General features: G+C 42.3%; 1 protein-coding gene across 2 annotated transcripts in view; it reads left to right on the forward strand.

Annotated features, from left to right (window-relative positions):
• Positions 1-35: 35 nt before the first annotated feature.
• The window catches only part of Palb2 (partner and localizer of BRCA2), a 28,840-nt gene continuing 5,627 nt past the window's right edge, over positions 36-23,248 (forward strand). Inside the window, exons 1-10 of one of the 2 annotated variants that reach the window (XM_057777918.1) lie at positions 36-216; positions 2,825-2,884; positions 3,342-3,435; positions 4,188-5,621; positions 9,588-10,249; positions 10,802-10,873; positions 13,862-14,023; positions 16,392-16,477; positions 18,778-18,939; positions 22,364-22,480. In XM_057777918.1, coding sequence (XP_057633901.1) covers positions 169-216; positions 2,825-2,884; positions 3,342-3,435; positions 4,188-5,621; positions 9,588-10,249; positions 10,802-10,873; positions 13,862-14,023; positions 16,392-16,477; positions 18,778-18,939; positions 22,364-22,480 — 2,897 coding nt within the window. In that variant the 5' untranslated portion in view covers positions 36-168. Of the gene's footprint in view, positions 217-2,824; positions 2,885-3,341; positions 3,436-4,187; positions 5,622-9,587; positions 10,250-10,801; positions 10,874-13,861; positions 14,024-16,391; positions 16,478-18,777; positions 18,940-22,363; positions 22,481-23,248 lie in introns of those variants that run through there. The other variant, XM_057777919.1, reaches the window with a different exon arrangement.

The following is a 23,248-nucleotide window of genomic DNA, read 5'->3' on the forward strand; positions in this document are numbered from 1 at the left end:
TGGGGAACGCGCGGGATCCAGGTGAGCCCGCTAGTCACGCGCAGAGAGCAGGCAAGGTCCTCGTTCCTCCCCGGGATTCCTCCTGGGTCCAGGAAGGCCCGGCGGGGTCTGCTTGACCACAGGCCTCAGGCTGCCGACGGCTGCTCCCTGCGCTTTGCTCCCATCCGGATGGAAGAGCTTTCCGGGAAGTCTCTCAGCTGTGCGGAGAAGGAAAAGGTGCCCGGGTTGCGGGAAGGGTGACCCAGGGTTCTAACCCCGCGTCCAGGACTTCAAGCCCTGGCTCCTGAATCCGAGGGAGGCAGTGTCCTCCGGCCTGCCCTTCACGAGAAGTCGTTGAGACTAGTGCACTCACTGCTCACGTGGCGAAGCTTCAAATGCAAATTAGCGGCACGTAACTTGCATAAGTATTAAGTGTAAAACTTTAAATAGAGGTAAACCTAAAGTCCCCCTTGTCACCCTCCGCCTTTCCCACTTGTGCCCCCTGACGTAAGTCTTCCAACAGTCTTGAACATACAGACATTTTTGTCCTTGCAATGTGATTGGGTCTTGACCTCCAAAAGTAGTAGGTACTATTGGAGAGGGAGGTGTTCACAGTGTGTGCTCTGGCTGGTTCTGCACCTTCTGTTTCTCTTTGTTTTTAAGACCCATGTTGGACCAGGACGATGGGAAGGAGAAATATAAGTATTATATATAACGAGTTATATGTGTATGCATATCAGTGTAATATAGTAGTCTGTGGTTTCGCAGTGCTCTCATTAGGACTCAATGTGTTACTCTTCTACAAGACAATCTACAAGATTGTAGATTCTTGTGCTTGCCACGCAAAATAGAATTCAATTTGTCCTCCTATCCTGTCTTAACCTTCTACCAGTGATAAAGATTGTTTACAAGTAAACAAGATAAGTCCCATGTATTGATAAGATTGAGGACAGGAACAGAGACTGAGGGCACAGACCGCGGTTCTCAACTTTCCTAATGCTGTGACCCTTTAATGTAGTTCCTCATACTGTGGTGACCACCAACCACGAAATTGTTTTCGTTGCTACTTCATAACTGTAACTTTGCTACTGTCTTGGATCGTAATATAAATATCTGTGCTTTCCGGTGGCCTTAGGCAACCCCTATCAAGGGGTCATTCCACCACCCAGGGGTCTTCATGCATAGGTTGAGAACAGCTGCTCCAGGCCCTTCCTATGGGTGTTGAACGGAGCAGTTATAAATGGCAGCATCCTGGAGAAATGCTTATTCTGTGTTCATTTTACAGATCTGTAAAGTGAGGGTGATTGTATACAGTCTGTTTGTTAGGGTCATTGTGAGTGTAATCGAGGTATGGACATTAAAGTCACGAAAGTCATGTTATGAAAGTATCAGCAGTTATCATTTTCATCGTGTGACTGAAAATGGATTGGGACTGGAGTGACTTTAGTGCTGGAGTCCACACACTGATCTGGAAACTGAGCTGAGCAGGGGGAAGTGATTGATGCAGAAAAGTTAGCATTGTTTGCAACCTTTGTTGGCTGCTCTTTTGTTTGCGAGGTTGTTGTTGTTAAAAGGGGGTTTCCTATCCCAAACTAGTCTTGCACTTCCTAGGTAGCTAAGGAAGACCTAGACTCCTGATCTTCCTCTCTACCTCCCAAGTGCTGGGGTTACAGGTGTTCGTCACACACCTGGGGCTATGCAGTGCTGAGGATCAGAGCCAGGACTTTGCCTTGCAGGATGAGCACTCCACCAAGGGAGATGCAGCCCCACATTGTCTGAAAGATTGATACCAGTTTAAGGTTCCTAAAGGGCAGAAAGATGAGGGTGGCTTTGCTGCTGAGAGAATGGTTTCAACCACAGAAGCCAAGACAAAGAATCTAAACTTTGAGAGATTAATAACTTGGCAAAGTCTAATTAAATTTATTTACAAAAGCTTTGTGGAATGCCTGCTGTGTTCCTCGCTGGGAACTCAGCAGTGACAGCTCCTGCCTCCTTCACTGGCTTTCTTCTGTATTATTTTCAAACACAAACCCTGTCCACCGTGAAGCTTTCCTGCTCATGGTGCCTAAAATAACTGCAATTCCCCCATCCCCCAAGATTAGTTCCTTCCTTCAGACCTAGGTGCAAGTGACTACCCCCAGAAATGCCTCCAAGACTACATTCCCTGAAGTAGTACCTTCAGGAAGCTAGTTACTCATATCGCCCAGGTTGATCTAGGTATCTGTTACCAGGTGAAGTCTTACGCGTTGTCTTCCTTACGGTCTGCATCCCTCACTACAAGTAAATCGTCTTAATCACCTTGTGCCTCAAGCACCAGAGATAGATAACTGGCTCTGTGTGTATCACTGGGGGAGGGATAGGTGTTAACAATCGTAAGTTCCTGAGGCATTAATATAGATAGAAAGCATTTATTGGTTGGTTGATTGACTGTGGTAACAATCCCTCCCTGTTTCTCAAAGTGACTGAAAGACAGAAGGAAATGGACACCATCATTTGTGGTGTAGTAAATTTTGAAATGAGCACAGAGGAATGGGAAAGTGTCTAAACAGTTTGAGCAATAACCTAGAAATCTACTCCAGGGAAGTAACCCTGCAAATTGAGTTGGAACAGAAAGGGATGAGTTGCTCCAGGTGACAGGAAACCTCAGAGCTTGATACTCTGTAGGAACTGAGAAAGGAAAAGATCTCTTTGGGGAAACTGCCCTTCCCTGTGCTGAGTCTTAACAGGAGGGATGCTGCAGAGCGCTGCACACTGAGCACCACCCTTGTCAGTCCTGCTAGGTACTACTTCCCTTCCCTCTGGTTTCACCTCTCCACTGCTCAGAATTGTTCGTGTTTTCTTCCAGTTGAAGGAAAAGTTAGCATTTTTGAAAAAGGAATACAGCAAGACACTTGCTCGTCTTAAGGTGAGTGAGTCATATTCTGCAAATTAAGGTGTTATACAAACTATGTAAAAGATGTTGTGGTTTGGTTTTTGGTTTTGAAACAGGGCCTCACTATGTAGTCCATTGTGGACTTAAGCTCATAAACCTGGGGCCAGCAAGATGGTTCAGAGGTCATTTTTGCTGCCAAGGTCGACAAAGTGAGCTCAGTGCCTGTGACCAACGTGGTGTTAGGAAAGTTGTCTTTTGACTTCCAATGAAGCACTAAGGCACACATACACGGGGATTTTCGAGTGTAGTTGTGCAAATGCATACGCAGTAAATAAAAATATAATAAAATAAATAAACCCACAATCCTGCTGTGGCCTTCTGGGTACTAAGATTTCAGGTGTGTACCACCACACATAATGGGAAGAAAGGTTCTGACAGTAATAAAGCTTTAAAGAGAATTGATTTCTTGGGCTGCTTTTGTTTTCTCTAGCGTGCCAAAAGAGCTGAGAAGGTTAAGAACTCTAAGAAAGCAATAGAAGATTGTGTGCCCCATCAGGAAGCCTCCCCACAGCTAAGCCACTCTGGTAAATTAGCCTGTTCACTTACACTCGCTTTGTATGCATTCCCCAATTGGCTGATGTTATTTTTCACAGCCCATGGATAATAAACAGTAGACTTCTTAAATAATACAAAATTGATATATTATACAATTCAAGCAATACCCTTTGTCTTAAGTTGGATTGTCTATTTAGTTGCTCTTTTTCTCAAATTTTAGGAACTACAGTCAATGAATTAGTATTGGAAAAATGACTTTTAAACTTTTAGTTATTTTTAATTTGTGTTTAGTTATTGATTTTCTGCTTTTTAACTTTGTTGTTTTTAATTTGTTTTTAGTTATGATTTTTTAAAGATTTATTTATTATGTATACAGTATTGCAGGCCAGAAGAGGGCACCAGATCTCATTGCAGATGGTTGTGAGCCACCATGTGGTTGCTGGGAACTGAACTCAGGACCTTTGGAAGAACAGGCAGTGCTCTTAACCACTGAGCCATCTCTCCAGCCCCTAGTTATGATTTTTTTATGTGGCATCTTGCCACATAGCCCTAGATGGCCTGGTACTTATGTTTCCCAAACTCGTTTTGTACTCATGGCAATCCTTCTGCTTCAGCCTCATAGTGTGAGGCTACCATGCCCAGTGCCACTCTTTGACTGTAAAAATAATGCTACATGAATGGCTATGTATATGTTTCTGTGTGAGTCTGCTTTTGATTCTCTTGCAGCTCTACCTGGGACTAGACTTAATTGAGTTTCATATATACATACTTTCTCCCTCAGAATCTATAAATGAAGGCTCTCCTTGTGACACATTACAAATCAACCATCTTGATAAGGAAACTGGAGAAAACATCTCTGTAATACTTGATGTTAAACCTCAGTCCTTTAACCATAAAAATGCCCAAGAAGATGTATTATGTACACAAAGAGCAGGTGACATCCAAGAACAATTTTTGCATGGCATCAACAGTCCCGATGGTAAGAAAGAGCGGAGTGCACTGCCAGGGAGAACACAGGAGCCGTGGAAGAAAACATCTGTTTCACAGGAGAAAGAACATTTCCTTGGCATTAATTCTCTCATACTCCCTGACAAACAACGAAAGACACAGAAAGCCAGCAGCAGCAAAAGTCCTAGGTCCCCGGTGCCTGAAGAGAATCGCCTTTTAAGTCTGAATTCTAAAACTAAAACTCCTTACCCTCCAGCCCTTGATACAGAAATTGATGGAGAGGGTGTATTAATTCCACCATCTGGCAAATTGGAAAGGAATATTGATACACCTGTAAGAGGAAATAATGTCTCCATGGAGACTACAGTTCCTTCGTGCCCTGTGTCGGACAACAGTCATAGTCAACAGCTTGAACCTACATCTCCTAATGGTTACTGCAAAATTGCTACTCAGGGCCCAGCTTCATCCATAAATGTGGAGGCACAAGGCAGAAAAATGACTGTCTTTACCGGTAACCCAGTAGTAAAGAAAGCTGTGAGTATCCATGATCAGCTGCCAGGAAGTCCTAATTCAGAGGCAAGTAATTCATGTTCTATAAATGATCTCACTCACAGTAACTTGCCAGCAAATACTACCCAAAACTTTAAATCTTTAAAATCTCCTGGTAACACTGTTGATGGTAGAAATGAGGATCTTGAGGAAGATGAAATTCTATGTTCATCTAAGAACCTCAGCCCAGCAACAATCTCTCCTCCCTCCACAGAAAGTCAAATGCATTCTTACACAGTGCTTGAAGGCCTTCTGTTTCCTGCAGAATACTATGTTAGAACTACCCGTCGTATGTCAGACTGTCAGAGAAAAGTAGCTCTGGAAGCTGTAATTCAAAGTCACTTGGGTGTCAAGAAGAAAGGGCTTAAAAACAAAAATAAAGCAACTAAGAATGTAGTCCTCTCCGGTGAAGAAACTGACCACAGTGAAAGTAGTATGTTGGACGCATGCACAGGGCGATCCAGCTCAGGAAGTCCCTCTCAGGATCTGATCTTGTCAGCTGAGGTCAGCTCTCCCACAGAACCTTCTGAAGCTGACAGCCAATCTAGGAAAGCTACTACACCTGGCAGAGGACACAGAGGAAAACGAAAATCAGTCCGAGTCTCCACACTGGGTCGTTGTCAGCTGCTCTTCCCTCCTTGCCACATACTGGGTCTTAACATGTCCAAGGGCAGATTCACCAAGCATAAGTGGCAGAGTGGAAAAGTAACTATTCACGGTAAGAAGAAAGTTGAATATAAATTGGGTTGTGTTTGATGGTGGTTGATGTGACAGCTAATCATCACTGTGTACCTGGTACTTGAAAATGCTGTGCACTAGTAACTTACTGAATAATCACTGCGTTATACAAGGTAGACCTTTTCATCTCCACTTTCAATTGAGGAAAGAGAGGGTGCATTGACTTTATTTAGATGGTAGAACTGAGACTGAAACCTGACAGTGTGGCACCAGAGTTCCGTGATAGGTTTGAAACACTCACACAGCGAATGTGTGCTCACTCAAACTAATACCTGTTTGAGTACAGCACAGTCTTTCCATGGGTAGAATCTAATGTAGGTATTTTGAAGTAAAATGAAATATGTATTAGATAAAACTACAGAAAAAATCCATCATGTAATAGAAAGCCTGAGAACTTTTGCAGGTAACATGCTGTGGTCTGTAGAATATAAGATTATTTAGAATAGTAGGCAAGAATATAGTAAGCTTTTTCATCTTCTCAGAAGTCAATCATATCTGACAACAGAAAATACAGGATCACTACAGCTTTAAATAGGGGATGAGCAAATGCCTGCAAATATAGATGGTGACTATTTTGCTTGTCATTTTCTCACCTATTCTGCTGTGATGCAGTAGGCAATATGTAACTTAGTATGTTCTCATAAAACTTTGTGCATAAACAGGCAGACATTGAGCATAGATGTTCGTTTATGAGCTATAATTCTTTCATTTTAAAATAGTAAGCATGGCTCTTTTCCTTCTCTAAATCAATGATATAAAAATTTAAGAAAAAAAGACCAGATGTGGTATTGCATACCATTAATCACAAATAAAGTAGAGGCAGGCATGTTTCTGAAGTTCTAGAACATCCATTGTTATATAGTGAGACAGTGTCTCAAAAGAAAAACTGTGCACTCCAATAAAATCTAGAAATTTTCCATTTGGAGACAGGTTCTCAGTATCTAGTTCAAACTAGATCCTTCTGCCTCAGCTTCCTGAGTGCTGAGCTACCTTGCCTAGGTAGATATTTTTTTACATATATAATTCAAAATAGTCTGTTGTGGTTTTATTTTCCTTTATGTGTATGAGTGTTTGGGCTGCTTGTCTGCCAGAGTTGGTCATAAGAGGTGTTGGATCCCGGGAATTGGAGTATAAATAGTTGTGAGTCCCAGTGCTGGAGTGCTCTTTGCTGCTGAGCCATCTTCCCAGTTCCCTGCTATGATTTTAGTAAACTACATTAAAAACCTTTCTGGCCAGGCGGTGGTAGCACGCACCTTTAATCCCAGCCCTGAAGAGCAGCCAGTGCTCTTAACCTCTGAGCCATCTCTCCAGATGATGTCTTGAAAGCATCATTCATGACAAAGATAAAGCAAGAAAACCTGCAGCAAAACCTTCTTTAATAACAATAAAAAACAGCTACTTTCTGATTTTGGTTTGAGGGTTTTGTTTTGTTTTTAATTTGAGACAGGGTCCTTCTGTATAGCCCTTGGCTATCCTGACATTTGTTGTGTGGACTGGATTACCCTGGGACTCATAAAAATTTCTTAGCTCTGGGCCGGGTGGTGGTGGCGCACGCCTTTAATCCTAGCACTCGGGAGGCAGAGGCAGGCGGATCTCTGTGAGTTCAAGACCAGCCTGGTCTACAAGAGCTAGTTCCAGGACAGGAACCAAAACCACAGAGAAACCCTGTCTCAAAAAAAAAAAAAAAAATTCTTAGCTCTGCCTCTTGATTACTGATACTAAAGGGTATGCCTGCCTCTGCTTCTGTTGAGACCAAATGCTTGTGTCATCACACCCAGCCTAGTGCTGCCTTCTTGCAGGGTCAGAGAAGAGGCATGTTTGTTGTTTTAAGTTGTTTATGTATGTGCATATGTATGTAGGTTTGTTCATATGATTGTAGTGCTTGAAGGGACCTGAAGAAGGTGTCAGATCCCCTGGAGCTGGAGTTACAGGCAGTCATGAGCTGCTTATTCCATGTGCATTCTGAGAACCAAATTCTGGCCTTTTGCAAGAGCAGTACACATTCTTTTCTTTTTTTTCTCTTGCTCCTTAGATTTATTGTTTTTTTTTTTTTTTTTTTTTTTTTTTTGTTTTGTTTTTGTTTTTTCGAGACAGGGTTTCTCTGTGGTTTTGGAGCCTGTCCTGGAACTAGCTCTTGTAGACCAGGCTGGTCTCGAACTCACAGAGATCCACCTGCCTCTGCCTCCCAAGTGCTGGGATTAAAGGCGTGCGCCACCACCACCCGGCTGATTTATTGTATTTTCAACTGTGTATATATGTATATGTCTGTGCATGTGAATGCAACTGCCGACAAATCCCAGAAGTGTTGCAGCTGGAGTTACAGGTGGTTGTGAGTCCTTTAAAAAAGCAATAAACTGATGAGAAGCCAAGGACAATGGCACTAGGTTTCGATCCTAATACATGAACTGGCTTTGTGGGAGCGTAGCCTGTTTGGATGCTCACCTTCCTGGACCTAAATAGAAGTGGGAGGACCTTGGTCTTCCTGTAGAGCAGGGAATTTGGACTGCTCTTCAGTATCGAGAGGGAGGGGGAGTGGACTAGGGGGAGGAGAAGTGGAGTGGGGATAGGGGGAGGGGAGTGGGGGGAGGGGGCAATATGTGGGAGGAGGGGGAGGGAAATGGGAAACGGGGAGCAGTTGGAAATTTTAATTAAAAAAGAATAAAAAAATAAAAAAAAATATCAACCAAAAAAAAAAGCAATAAACTCCGGGCGGTGGTGGCGCACGCCTTTAATCCCAGCACTCGGGAGGCAGAGGCAGGCGGATCTCTGTGAGTTCGAGGCCAGCCTGGTCTACAAGAGCTAGTTCCAGGACAGGCTCCAAAGCTACAGAAAAAAAAAAAAAGCTACAGTTAAAAAAGCAATAAACATTCTTAATCTCCAGCACCAAAGTACATGTTCTAAACCGTTCTCTCAAGTCCCAGAGACGTGGTTTTACTAAAGATGATGAGATAATAAACAGTATCAGTCTTTGAGAATTAAAAGCTTTCTAGAGCTGGGTATGGTAGCGCACATTTTTAATTCCAGCATTTGGGGGTCAGAGGCAGGTGGATTTCCGAGTTTGAGGCCACCCCGGTCTACAGAGTGAGTTCCAGGACAGCCAGGATTTTACACAGAAACTCTGCCTCAAAACAAATTTGACTAGAGGTGACATTCATATAACATAAAGTTAACTGTTTGTTGTTAAGTGAGCAATCCAGTGACAATTACTGATTTTTCCTGGTTTACTGTGTTACACAGTTGCCATCTCTAGTTCAGAAGCATTTCATCATTCTACAGGGAAGCCCACACCCCCTAAGCACCTGCTTTCTACTTCATCCCCAGTCCATATACAACTATCTACCAATCTACTGCATGATATCTGGGGGATAGGTAGCATTCTAGATACTTCAGATAAATGGAATTATGTGTTAGATGACTTTTGCATTTTGCATCTATTTGTTTTTACTTAGCATTATGTCCAGGAGTTGGAGAGATGACTCAGCGGGTAAGAGCACTGGCTGCTCTTCCAGAGGTTCTGAGTTTGATTCCCAACAACTACATGGTGGCTCACAACCGTCTGTAATGAGATCTGGTGCCCTCTTCTGGCATGCGGGCACACATACAGGCAGAACACTGTATGCATAATAAATACATAAATATTAAAAAATAACAGTGTTATGGCCACGCTGTAGAATATATCAGTGTTTCACTCCTTTTTGTGGCTGAATAGCTTGCTGGCCAACCAGGCTAGCTGAACTTACCAGCTCCAGGCTCAGTGAGTGACCTTGTCCTAAAGAGGTAGAGACCTCTGGTCTCTGCATGCATGTGAACATACACATGTGAAAATATACAGATCTACACTAGAATAATAATAACACTTAGTACTTTGGCGTAATGATATGCTTTCATTGCACTATGAGAACAAAATCTGAATTTTAAGGCAACTTGTCTTTTCTCAATATCACAGACTTCGAGTTACCTGATGAAGACTTTGGACCTCTCAAGCTCCAAAAATTAAAGTCCTACTCAGAAAAACTGATTGAGTCTCCTGACTCCAAAACCTTTGGAAAGAGACTTTCTAGGGAAGGAAATTGTGCCACTCTGGAAGCACTGCAAATAGATTCAGAAGTGGGGGACTTGGAAGAGGAACTCACCACTCCATCAGAAGCACACCCTCCAGGGCCAACCCTGAAACAGCAACCTATGAGCAAGGGCCTTTCTTCATCTGCAGTGCTTTTCACTCCTACAGATACAGCTGCACCTAACCATAGTGGCAGATCTACTGCCTACCTGTGTTCACCTGCTTTCCCCATCCTTGGCACAACTCCAGCTTTTGCCTCCCAAGCCACCAATGAGAATGTAACCGTTGGACAGACTTGCTCTACATCACGACCCTCTCACTTGGGAGATACAAACAGTCTTGCTAATAGCAATAAACAATGCAGCAGTTCAGTCAGCTCACCAAAACTGGATACCAGCCTGCATGTGTCAGGTAGGCAAGGACAACCTACCTGTGACAGTGAATCTGACCCCCAAGCAACACCTTTACCCAATGAGTCATTCACTTTCAGAGAAAATCAGCTCTGTGGAAATGCATGCCTCGAGTTACATGAACATTCCATTGAACAGGTACAATCGTTTCCTTTATGAAATTTTCTCTGAAAGGATGAAATGTCTTAATGAATATAGGCAGCATGACTTTCTCACCATCGGCCTCTCAGTATTGATAAAGATTTTTTGCTATGTTTGTTTGAAACGACTTCATTGTAAACGTTATGCTCATTCTGGGAAAAATAAGTGATTAAATTATGTATTTCTTTAATAATCTTTATTTTTATTTTATGATCATTGGTGTTCTACCTGCGTGTATATCTGTATGAGGATGTTAGATCCTCTGGAACTAGAGTCACAGACAGTTGTGAGCTGGCATGTGGTTGCTGGGAATTGAACCCAGGTCCTCTGGAAGAGCAGCCAGTGTTCCTAACGCTGAGCCATCTCTCCAGCAACCAAAATTACGTATTTTAAGAATATAAACAGGGTCCTATTGTCTTTGTCATCGGTGAGGTAGCACATTTGCCTTTGTGTTGTTAGTAGAGGAGACATCTGAGGAAGCTGTGCTGCTGAGTGGTGAGAAAGGCAAGCATCACGGAAGTAAACTCACGGTGTAATTTGTGTTCACAGACTGACGTTGCAGGCCTCCCTGCTCAAGACACCTGGACCCCAAGCAGCCTACAGTTAGTCTCAAAGTTCAAGGTCAGAAGAATATCCTGTTATGTGTTGATGAGAAGTTTGGGAAGAATTGAGCTGTCTTAATTTCTTGTTTGTTATTAAATGTATTGAGAAACAGATGCAGAAAAGCAGATTTTAATTTTTTATCACAGTATTTAGTTGTAGTTATGTTTTGAGTTATCTTTCTGAAATTTATGCACCAACTTATTCCCAAGAACAACTTAACTTTTTTTTTTTTTTGAGATAGAGTCTTCCTATGGGCTGGCCTTAGAGATTTACTTGCCTCTGCCTACCTCCCAAGTACTGTGCTAGGATTAAAGGCATATTCCACCACACTTGCCTTAATTTGTAAAAATGAACTTGTTTATTTAAATGAGCTGAGTAATTTATTTAGATCAGATGTTTTAACAGAGGAGGAGGAGGAGGGTGGTAGGGATCATTCATGGCTCTCCTGCTGTAATATTCTTCAAGAATCACACAATAGACAGTAACAGTAGACCTTGAGTTTGAGGCCTGTGTAGGCTTCCTATCAGATTCAAGGTCAGATTGGGCTTTATAGTAAACTCCCAAGAAAAGGATAATCCCCCGGACAGTGGTGGTGCCTCTGGTGCCTGGTGCTCACCTTTAATCCCAGCCCTCGGGGTGGAGGCAAAAGGATCTCTGAGTTCAAGGCCATCCTGGTAAGTGTTTAATTACCACGTCCAAAAATGTCTTCCAATGTTTCTGAGTGTTCTTGGAGATGGAGGTGAGGGTGTGGAGTCTTTCACAGTTGGAAATCACTGGTATAGAGGAAAAACTTCAAACTCACAGAAGTGCTGCTGCCAATTACTGGCAGACTAGCCTCTGGGCTCCAGGTTCCTTTTCTGTAGCAGGTACGTAGGAATAGCACCTATGCTCTATGTCAAAGCTGTTCTCAGGTCAAGTTTATATACATGTGTATGTTTGTATCTATTTTATTCATTCTTCTCTCTCATACATTACATCCCAACTTAAGTTGCCCTTCCCTCCACTCCTCCCAAACCCCCTTCCCATATCCCTTCAGAAAAGAGCAGGCCTCCCAGGGATATCAACTGAGCACAGTGTAACAAGTTACCATAAGACTAGGCACAAACCCTCATATCAAGGCAACTGAGTAGGAGGAAAAGGATCCCAAGAGCACACAGAAGGGTCAGAGATACCCCAACACACAATTAGGAGTCCCACAAGTACACCAAACTACACACCATAATATATATGCACATGACCTAGCACAGACCCATATAATGTCTGTGATTATCACTTCAGTCTCGTGAGCCCCATGAGTTCTACTTAGTTGGTTCCACTGGCCATGTTCGCCTGGAGTCCTCAACTCGGGTCAATTTAAATGCCTTAAATTCTGATGGAATTTTATCATTTTGTTCATATTTTCAAATGTATATGTTAAAGATTACAGGGGTTTTTTTGGTTTTTGGAGACAAGATTTCTCTCTGTAGCCCTGGCAGTCCTGGAACTTGCTTGGTAGACCAGGCTGGCCTCAAACTCAGAGATCCGCGTGCCTCTGCCTCTTACGTTCTAGAATTAAAGACGTGTGTCACCATGTTTATCTCATTCTCTCCCTCTCTCTCTTGGCTTTTCGATTCAGGGTTTCTCTGTGTAGCTTTGGAGCCTGTGCTGGAACTTGCTCTGTAAAGCAGGCTGACCTGAAACTCACAGAGATTCACCTGCCTTTGCCTTCCGAGTGCTAGGATTAAAGGCATGCACTACCATTGTCCAGCCATTCTCCTATTTTTTTAATTTAATTTATTTGAGTCAGGGACTGAAGTATACAAGACGGGCCCAATTTAGCTGAGGATGGTCTTAAACTTCTTATCCTTCTACTTTTCCAAGTTGTGTGTGTGCTAGGATTACAATATATTTCTTCATGCCCAGTTTGTTGGGTGCTGGGAATTGAACCCAGGGCTTTGTATGCAATAGATAAGTACTTTGCATATCCTCTGTCCTTACTCCCCTATTTCTGAAAGTAATTTCCTTTTGCATCAGACATTAAAATTGTGTCTTTTTTGTTCATACTTGTTTTCAAATGCATATAGCTCTTGATTATACTGATTTTTGTTTTGCTTTAGAGGTGGAGTAGTGTGTAGCTCAAGCTGGCCTTAAAAACTCAGGTCCTGCCGGGCGATGGTGGCGCACGCCTTTAATCCCAGCACTCGGGAGGCAGAGGCAGGCGGATCTCTGTGAGTTCGAGACCAGCCTGGTCTACAGAGCTAGTTACAGGACAGGCTCCGAAGCCACAGAGAAACCCTGTCTCGGAAAAAAAAAAAAACTCAGGTCCTTGTGCCTCTTTTTTCTGGTATTGGAATTACAGCCATGCATCATCACACCTGGTTCATTCATTGTTTTTACTTTGTTCTCTTTGTTTTGTTTGGTTTTTTTATTAACTTCTTAGGTTGTATGTAATGTTTTATTTTTTCTGAAAAAGACCATTTGTACCATGATTGTGGATTTGGACACAGAGTACTCTCCTTGTCCTAATCAAAAATGGCATAGTGAAGTGGGGCATAGTGGTACATGCCTGTAATCCCAGCACTTGGGAGGCCAGCCTGATCTACCTTTCAAGTTCTAGTTCAGCCAAGGCTTCTCAGCGAGACCCTGTCTTTTAACAAAAGCTTATGGTGTATGGTTTAACTCCTGAGTTGTTCATCAGGACGTTTAATTTACAAACAGGTAAGTTTCTTGTGGGCTCTCCTTTTTTTGTGGCTAAATCGGAATATATTCTATTATAGAATTGAACGTAGTCAATTTAGTTCTGGAGTTAAGACTTTTTTTTTACATTTACCATGGTGTAAATCTGGTAGATGGTTTTGGGTTTTTTGTTTGTTTTGTGACATAAAATTTATAAAGCTCTTTCTTAGAACCTGCATAAAACTTTCATATGACTTAGCTGATGCTTCTTCTCATCTTTGTAACTCATCCTTTTCGTACTTACTCTTTTCACTAAGCAGAACTTTAACATAACTTACCCTTCTGGGACAGAATCCTTCCAGTTCCTGTTCTGTGGATGTGAGTGCTGTGTGGTGGGACAGAGCTGGTGCTAAGGAGCCATGTATCGTAACTGCCTGTGAAGATGTAGTTTCTCTTTGGAAACCTTTGGATACTTTGCAGTGGGAAAAAGTTCATACCTGGCACTTCACAGAGGTATGTCCAGTCTTTAGACTGAAAGGGGGGTTTACAGTGTGGATGGACAACTTAGTCTGTGACTACTCATTGCAAATTTGTATTCGAGCATTTATTATGAAAGTTTATACTGAGCACCACATGCTCACCATCTTATGCCAGTATAGCTTTAGTGATATTTTATTTATGTTTTAATAAATAAAGCTTGCCTGAAGATCAGAGTTCAGAGCTAAACCATGAGATTGAATCTGTCTAAAAGAGAAACAGCTCACACAAAGGTGATCCCAGCACCTGGGATCCTACACTTTTAATCCTAGCACTAGGGAGGTGGAGACAGGAAGGGATATGAGTGAGTAGGGAGATGAAGATAACATGGAAGGAGACAGGAGCTCAGTCTGAGGTTTGGTGGAGACAGATGCAGTCTGAGGACAGAATCACCCCTTCAGTCTGAGCATTGGTAGAGGTAAAAGAACTCTATAGTATCTGGCCACTCTGCTTCTCTGATCTTCAACATTAACCCTTCTCTGATCTTCAACATTAACCCCTATATCTGATTCTGGGTTTTTATTATTAAGACCAACTAGAATTCATGTTACAGTTAGCATCATACATTGTTTCGTCATGCACACATGCAAGTGGAGTTCTGCAGTGGGTCTTCTGGGAAGCTTGCATTTGTGTCTATTCTACAGTCTAAACTGCTGATAGCTGTGTTTCTTCCTCTTCAGAACACTATTCTGTTTTCTGTATATTATCTTTATTCATCTTCATACACCTCTTAACGTAGTTACAGTTAGAAATATTACTATTACTGTCATTGCTACTATTATTATTGTGTGTGTGTGTGTGTGCACATCTATGCGTGCATGGGTGTGTGCATGCCACAGCATGTGTTTTGAAGTCAGAAGACAGCTTTCAGGAATTATTTTCTCCTTTAAATGCCAGCACCTGGGATTGAACTCAGGTCACCGGGCTTGTACAGCAAGTATTTTTACCTGCTGTACCATCTTCCCAGCCCCTATATAAGATTTTTAAATCATATGAACATTTGTTTCTTTCTATCTATTCTTTTCTTTGAGAAAGGAAAGTATGGAGACAGGGTCTCATATAGTCCAGATTGGCCTGGCACTCCCCATGTAGTAAAGCTTACCTTGAACTCCTGCCTCTATCTGTCATGTACTGGGGTTATAGGCACATACCATATGCTTGTCCTATCTGTATATTCTTTATATGTACTCGTGCTCTTTCCTTGTTCTTTCTATGCCCACAGCTTTGAACACTGGGCTTTGCACACAGGTAACAGTGAATATCTGCCTCCACAGTGACTAAAAATCTTTTTACTCACCGGGCGGTGGTGGCGCACGCCTTTAATCCCAGCACTTGGGAGGCAGAGGCAGGCAGATCTCTGTGAGTTCGAGACCAGCCTGGTCTACAAGAGCTAGTTCCAGGACAGACTCCAAAACCACAGAGAAACCCTATCTCGAAAAACCAAAAAAAAAAAAATCTTTTTACTCTTAGGATTACACCCAGGGCCTTATTCATGCTAATAGGCTCGTGATCTGCCATTGAACTTCACGTCCAGCCTCTAAACATGAATGTTCCTCCCTCCCTCCCTCTCTTTCTCCCTCTCTCCCTCCCTTCCTGTATATTTATGTGTGCAGGTAATGCACCTATGTTTTCAAGTACACGTATGTGCAGACCACAGGACAGCATCATGTGTGTGTCACGTGGGTTAGTTCTCATTAGCTGTCCATCTTGCTTTTGTTTTTTTTGTTTTTTTGTTTTTTGTTTGTTTGTTTGTTTGTTTGTTTTTTGTTTTTTCGAGACAGGGTTTCTCTGTGGCTTTGGAGCCTGTCCTGGAACTAGCTCTTGTAGACCAGGTTGGTCTCGAACTCACAGAGATCCGCCTGCCTCTGCCTCCCAAGTGCTGGGATTAAAGGCGTGTGCCACCACCGCCCGGCCCATCTTGCTTTTTGAAATGAGGTCTCTTGTTGTCTTAGAACTCACTAATTAGAATGGTCACATTGAGTTCAGGTCAGTCAGGTGAGACATTGTTTCAAAACACACACACACACAAATGCTAAATGGGGGTAGTAAGTGACAAACCTTCACATTTGTTTGAATGTTGGAAATTAAATCTGATAGCATGAAAATTAAAGAGAATATGATTAGCTGGCAAAGGATCACAAGTTCAGGCCAACCTCAACAGCTAAATAAGACCCTATCTCAAAATACAAAGTAAAAAGGCCAGGGCTACAGCTTGGTTATAAAAGTGTTTGCCTAGCATAAGCAAGACCCTATGCTCATTTGCAATAACATAAAAGAATGTGATAAATTTTTGTAAACTATTCATGAAACTGTAAATGACTGAGTATAATTTTGCTTTATGTAGGTTCCAGTATTACAAATAGTTCCAGTGCCTGATGTTTACAATCTTATATGTGTAGCTTTGGGAAATTTGGAAATCAGAGAAATCAGGTATGCGGTTTCTCAAGACTCTACACGTGATCTCTTGCTCTCACACTCTGCCATCTTTATCTTTGTTCTTTTCAGGTTATTTTGAGTCGTTCTGACCTTTGGTAAGTCTTAAAAGCAGGATGTCTTAAAAGACTCTTGAGTTCCCAAAGCTGGAGAGATAGCTCAATGTTGAGGGCCACTTGCTCCTTTTACAGAGGATCCAGGTTGGGTTCCCAATACGTGTACTCGGTAGCTCACAGCTACCCTTCAACTCCAATTCCAGGGGCTCTGACACACTCTTCTGGCCTCTTCAGGCACCTATACACATATGGTGCACGTACACATATATGCTCAGGCACATAACCATAAAATAAGTAATTTGTTTTGTTTTTAGAGACAGGGTTTCTCTGTGTAACCCTTGCCATCCTGGAACTTGCTTTGTAGACCAGGCCAGGCTGGCCTTGAACTCACAGAGATCTGTCTGCCTCTGCCCCCCAAGTGATGGGATTAGAGGCATGTATGTGACACCATGCCCAGCTAAATCTTTTTTTTTTTCCTGTAATCTTAGCATTTACAAAATTGAAGCTGGAGGATTAAGAGTTAGAGGTCATCATCATCCTTAGCTACAGAGGAAGTTCAAGGCCCACATAAGACAAACAAATGGGTTGGAGAGATGGCTCAGTGGGTACCAGTGCTTACTACTCTGAGAAGGCTAGGGTTTGGTTCCCAGGCCCCACATGGACATTCACAGCTACCTATGATCCTCTTCTGGGCGCCTGTATGTGTGTTGTGTACATACACTTATATACACATAAAAATGCAAATAAAAGCCAGGTGGTGGTGGCATGTGCTTTAATCCCAGCACTCGGGAGGCAAGGGCAAGCAGATCTCTGTAGCTTCAAGACCAGCCTGGTCTATAAGAGCTAGTTCCAGGACAGGCTCCAAAGCTACAGAGAAACCCTGTCTTGAAAAAACAAACAAAATTTTAAAAAAGCAAATAAAAAAAGAGAAGAATCTCAGGGCTGGAAAGATGGCTTAGCAGTGAACAGTTCACACTACTGTTACAAGAGGACCCATGTTCAGTTTTTAGCACCTTGTGAGGCAGCTTAACAACCACTTATAACTCCATCTTGAGAGAATGTGACTCCCCCTTCTGGCTTCTGTGGGCAGTGCACTGGTGCACATACCACACACAGACACACAAATACATGTAACTGAAAATGAAAGTCACTTTTTTATTTTAAAAGAGATCCAGATGACTGGGCGGTGGTGGCACACGCCTTTAATCCCAGCACTGGGGAGGCAGAGGCAGGCGGATCTCTGTGAGTTCAAGGCCAGCCTGATCTACAAGAGGTAGTTCCAGGACAGGAACCAAAAAAAAAAAAACTACAGAGAAACCCTGTCTCAAATTTTTTTTTTAAAAAAGAGAGAGATCCAGGTGGTGGAGGAGAGGTGGCTCAGTGGTTAAGAGCTCTAACTGTTCTTGCAGAGGACTTGGGTTCAGTTCTCAGCACCCACATGGCAGCTCACAACTGTCTGTAGTTCCAGTTCCAGGGGATCCAACACTGTCATACAGACACTCTGGCAGGCAAACCACTAACACATATAAAATAAAAATAAATGAGAGAGAAAGGTAGATCCAGGCATGGTGACACACAACACTCCTAATGCTTGTAAAGCTGAGGGAGGATTGTGAGTTTTAAGGCAGCCTGAAGTACATGAATCACTGTTTCAAAAAATTTAAAAGGGGAATCTGAATTTATTTCTAAAAGAAGATCTGTGGATTTTTTGTTTGTTTTGTATTTTGGGTTTTTGTTTGTTTTAATCTAGCTGAGCATGGTAACACAAGCTTTTAATCTTAGTACTTAGGAGACAGAGGCAAGCAAATCTCTTGAGTTTAAAGCTACCTTGATCTACATAGCAAGTTCAGAGCCTGTCAGGGCTGCATAGTGAAACTTTGTCTTAAAAAATTCTAGCGACTGGAGAGATGGCTTAGCAGTTCAGAATATAGCACCCACATAATAAGCCAGATGCTCTTCAGACACCTGTAGTGTCAGCTCTGAGAGACTCTAAGCCCTCTTCTTGTCTTTAGGCACCAGGATTTATATCCACATGTATGTGCACACCCCCACACATTAAAATCCTTAAACTATGTGTGCACTGACATCTTTGGCTGAGACACAAGTAGGATAGAATCCTTAAGAGATAAAACCGCGTGTAGACTGATGTCTTTGAAGTTGGTATTTAGAATTTGTGCTCATTTCCTTATAGCTCACTGCTTATTCCTGGCTTCTCCCCAATTGTCTTTGCTTTTTGTTTAGGGCATTGCTGTGTTCCTCTGGGGATGAAAGTGAAAAGCAAGTATTACTGAAATCTGGAAATATAAAAGCTGTGCTTGGCCTAACAAAGAGAAGACTGGTTAGTAGCATTGGAACCTTTTGCAGTCAACAAGTACAAATCATGACATTTGCCGAAGATGGAGGGTAAGAAAAGCATTGGTTGGTCTTCACTATTCTGTAAAGAGACATTTTTCCCCCAGGCTTCAGGGAAAGTAGATGGCTAGGATCCTGATTTTTCTATGATATAGGTCTAATAGTGCCTTGTTAGGGTTTCTGTAGCCGTGAAGAGACCAAGACCACGGCAACTCTTAAAGGAAAACATTTAATTGGGGTGGCTTATAGTTGCATAGGTTCTATCCGTTATCATCATGACAGGGAGCATGGAGACATGCAGGTAGACATGGTGCTGGAGTAGTAGCTGAGGCAGCAAGAAGTCGACTAAGACAGTGGCGGTATCCTGAGCATAGGAACCTCAAGGCCTGCTCCCACAGTGACACACTTCCTCCAGTAAGGTTATACCCATTCCAACAAAGCCACGCCTCTTAATAGTGCCACTGCCTATGAACTTATAGGAGTCAGCTATACATTCAAACTACCACATTCCACTTGCTAGCTCCCAAAAACTTGTAACAGTATCATCATACAAAATGCATTTAGTTCAACTTCAAAATCCCCAGTCTTATCACAGTTTTAACAGTGTTTTAAAGTTCAAAGTCTCTTCTGAGATTCATGCAATCTGTTCATTGTAATACCCTGTAAAAATCAAAATCAAAAAGCAGATCCCATTCTTCAAACATATACACATAGGATATATATTACCATTCCAAAACGTAGGAAAGGGAGCATAGCGAGGAAATACTGGACCAAAGTAAGACCACAAGTCAGCTGGGGAAATTTCAAACTCTGCATTTCCATGTGTGATGTCAAAGTGCTCTTCACATTTCCAATTCCTTTTGTCTTTGCTGACTACAACACACTTTTTGGGCTGGTTCCACTCCCTGTAAGCAACTTTCCTTGGCATGTGTCCCATGGCTCTGGCATCTCTATCATCTTGTGGTCTCCAAGGCAATCCAGCCTTCTCCTTCATAGCTTCACACACTGGCCTCTTTAAGCCTTCATTCAGGGCACCCCTGGCACATGCCTGATCTCAGTGACATTCCTTAGTTGCAGAGGAATATTCCACATCCCTTTTCTTCTACCTGTACTCTAAAGCCAGAACCATGTGGCCAAATCTGCCAAGTTCTGCTTGCTGTGGCTGGAACATGGCACCCTCGTGCAATTACATCTTCACCAGCTTTCTGTCCTTCACTGCCTAAGCTTTACTGTTCTGAAACGCGCTATGTAGATCAGACTGGCCTCAGACTCAGAGATCTGACAGCTTCTGCCTTCCCAGTGCTGTAATTAAAGGTGTGCCCTACCATACCTCGCTCTAAGCTTTTCTTTAGTTCCTTTCTACAATTTGAAAAGTTAGCTGGGTGGGATCTTGCCCTGAGGTCATCACTCCCTGTATTCCATTTCTTAATCTGTTTGTCTCCTTGAACCTAGGATTTAGTTCCATTCTACTGTTTGGTGTTCTCTTCTTAAATTTTACATTTTGTAATTCATTATAAATCTTCATTGGAGTTACCACTAATAACCACACAATAGTGTATACTAGGCTGTTTTGAGATTTCCTCTGCTAAGGGAATTCATCCAAAATTCTTCACTTTAGCCTCAGGTTAGCTCTTGAAACAAGGGCAAAAAGCAGTCACTGTCTTCAAAATATCACAAGAATGATCTCTAGGCAACATACTACAATTCTTTTCTTCTGTTACCTATTGGGCAAGCCACCCCCGCCCCCAGTTTATCAAATCTCATTCAACACCAACGTCTTCCATGCTCCTACTAGTACGGCCTGCTAAGAAGCGTTTAAAGCTTTCAACTTTTCTAATCTACAGTCCCAAGGTCCATATTTATTCCATCAAAAACATGGTCGGGCCTGTCACAGTAGTATCCCAGTCCCTGGTCTTAGGGTTTTTATTGTTATGAAGAGACACCATGACCACGGCAAGTCTTATAAGGAATACATTTAATTAGGTGGCTCACTTACAGTTTCAGAAGTTCAGTCCATTATCATCATGACAGGGAGCATGGCAGCATGCAGGCAAACTTGGTACTGGAGTAGTAACTGAGAGTCCTTCATCTTGCGGGCAATAGTAATTTGACTAAAACACTAGGTGATATCCTGAGCAAAGGAAACCTCAAAGCCTGCCCCCGTAGTGACATACTTCCTCCAGTAAGACCATACCCATTTCGACAAAGCCATACCTCCCAATAGTGCCACTTCTATGAGCTTGTGGGGGCTAATTACATTCAAACTGCCACATGTAGCAAGAATGGTTTTGATGCCACATTTTAACCAACAAGCAGGCTTAAAGAGGTAGAAGTCTGTGGAGTGGAGAAGCTCAGCAAATGTAGTTTGCTCTCTCTTTGGCTTTCTTTGAAATTTGTGTGCGTCCCTTAAGTATTAGAAGTGCCTTGTACCACATACTCTTTCATGTTCATTGCCCACTGACCATGAGTAGCAAGCTCTAAGCCACTCATGCTCTAGATCTGCATGCTTGTTCAATAGCACACAGGAACCTGAACCAAAGATCATAATTGGTTCTCTCTTTGGAGCATATCCTATCATAGCATGCACTTTTTTCCTACTTTGTTTACTTTAGTCCTGGGGATTGAACCCTGGACAATATTAAGGGAATAAGGGAATATCCTGCTGCCGGGCGGTGGTGGCGCACGCCTTTAATCCCAGCACTCGGGAGGCAGAGGCAGGCGGATCTCTGTGAGTTCGAGGCCAGCCTGGTCTACAAAGGGAGTTCCAGGACAGGCTCCAAAGCTACAGAGAAACCCTGTCTCGAACAACCAAAAAAAAAAAAAAAAAAAAAAAGAATATCTTGCTGTACTTACTATTTTGTTATTCCTCGTAACTGAAGGCAAGCATATTATTTGTCATAGTTACCCCTGAACTGACATGGTAATCTAGGCAAGAGACAAGTGATTCCTTAAATTAATAAAGTGAACCACCTGTGGTGGTACACACCTCTAATTCCAGCATTTGGGAGAATTGATGTGAGTTTAGGTCTGCTGTCCAGTCATCTGGACATATGACTCTGGCTCAAATCAAACAATCCCCAGGAAAGTGTTGGTGGCCAAGGAAAGAAGACAAGTTTGTGAGAAATGAGCCTACAGAGTCTCTAAACCTACTAAATGATGAATGAGTGCCTCAAGAGGAGGCCATAATAATGTCAGTTTTCAGAGTAGGTCACTTGCATAATTGGTACTACATTCATTGAGGTAGGAATGGAAAAGAATAGATTTAAACAGAATGTCTGTGAGCTAAATAATGTGTCCAGAAAGTCATGAGGTAAGAAAATGTGTTCATCATAGAAAATGTAGAACACATGTCTTCTGGTTACAACCTTTTTCTGCTGTTTGTTTAATGTTTATTGTACGTAGTACAGTAATGTATAGGACTACTTAGAAACTGTTTTGGCTCAAAAAGTGATTCTGAGTACTGTTTTAAATACAGTAGCAAAGATGAACAGCTTTTGATGCCCCCTGATGAGACTATACTGACTTTTGCTGAAGTCCAAGGGATACAGGATGCTCTGCTTGGCACCACTACTGTGAACAACATTGTGATCTGGTAAGCTTTCACTCTAGGTACTCATCTATATATGCTAATATGCTTCTGTTTGTATAGAGTGGTGAAGGTTAGATATGCTGGGCCTGGGCAGGGTATGGTGCTACGTAGCTGTAATCCAAGAAAACAGGAGGTTGAGGGGAAAATGCTAATTTGATCACGACTGGATACATGGAAAGAGCCTGCCCCAGAGAAAGAGACTGCAAACATGACTGTAGTTTTCTCTTTTCTACTCTCAGAAGAAAATAAACCCAGATCTGTGAAAAAGAAATCTTTTTTTATTTTTATTGAGCTCTACATTTTTCTCTGTGCCCCTCCCTGGCTCTCCCCTCCCTTAAGGTTCCCATGTTCCCAATTTACTCAGGAGATCTTGTCTTTTTCTACTTCCCATATAGATTAGGTCTATGTAAGTCTCTCTTAGTGTTCTCATTGTTGTCTAAGTTCTCTGGGATTTTGTTCTTTGCTTTATGTTAAAAAAAAAAAAAAAAAAAAAAAACACCTATGAGAGGGCTGGAGAGATGGCTCAGTGGTTAAGAGCATTACCTGAGTTCAATTCCCAGCAACCACATGGTGGCTCACAACCATCTGTAATGAGGTCTGGTGCCCTCTTCTGGCCTACAGACATAAACACAGACAGAATATTATATACATAATAAATAAATAAAATATTTTAAAAAAACACCTATGAGTGAGTGCATGTGATAATTGTCTTTCTGTGTCTGGGTTACCTCACTCAAATAATGTTTTCTAGCTCCATCCATTTTTTTTTTA

Source organism: Chionomys nivalis, chromosome 8, assembly GCF_950005125.1.
Source record: "Chionomys nivalis chromosome 8, mChiNiv1.1, whole genome shotgun sequence".
Taxonomy (NCBI): domain Eukaryota; kingdom Metazoa; phylum Chordata; class Mammalia; order Rodentia; family Cricetidae; genus Chionomys; species Chionomys nivalis.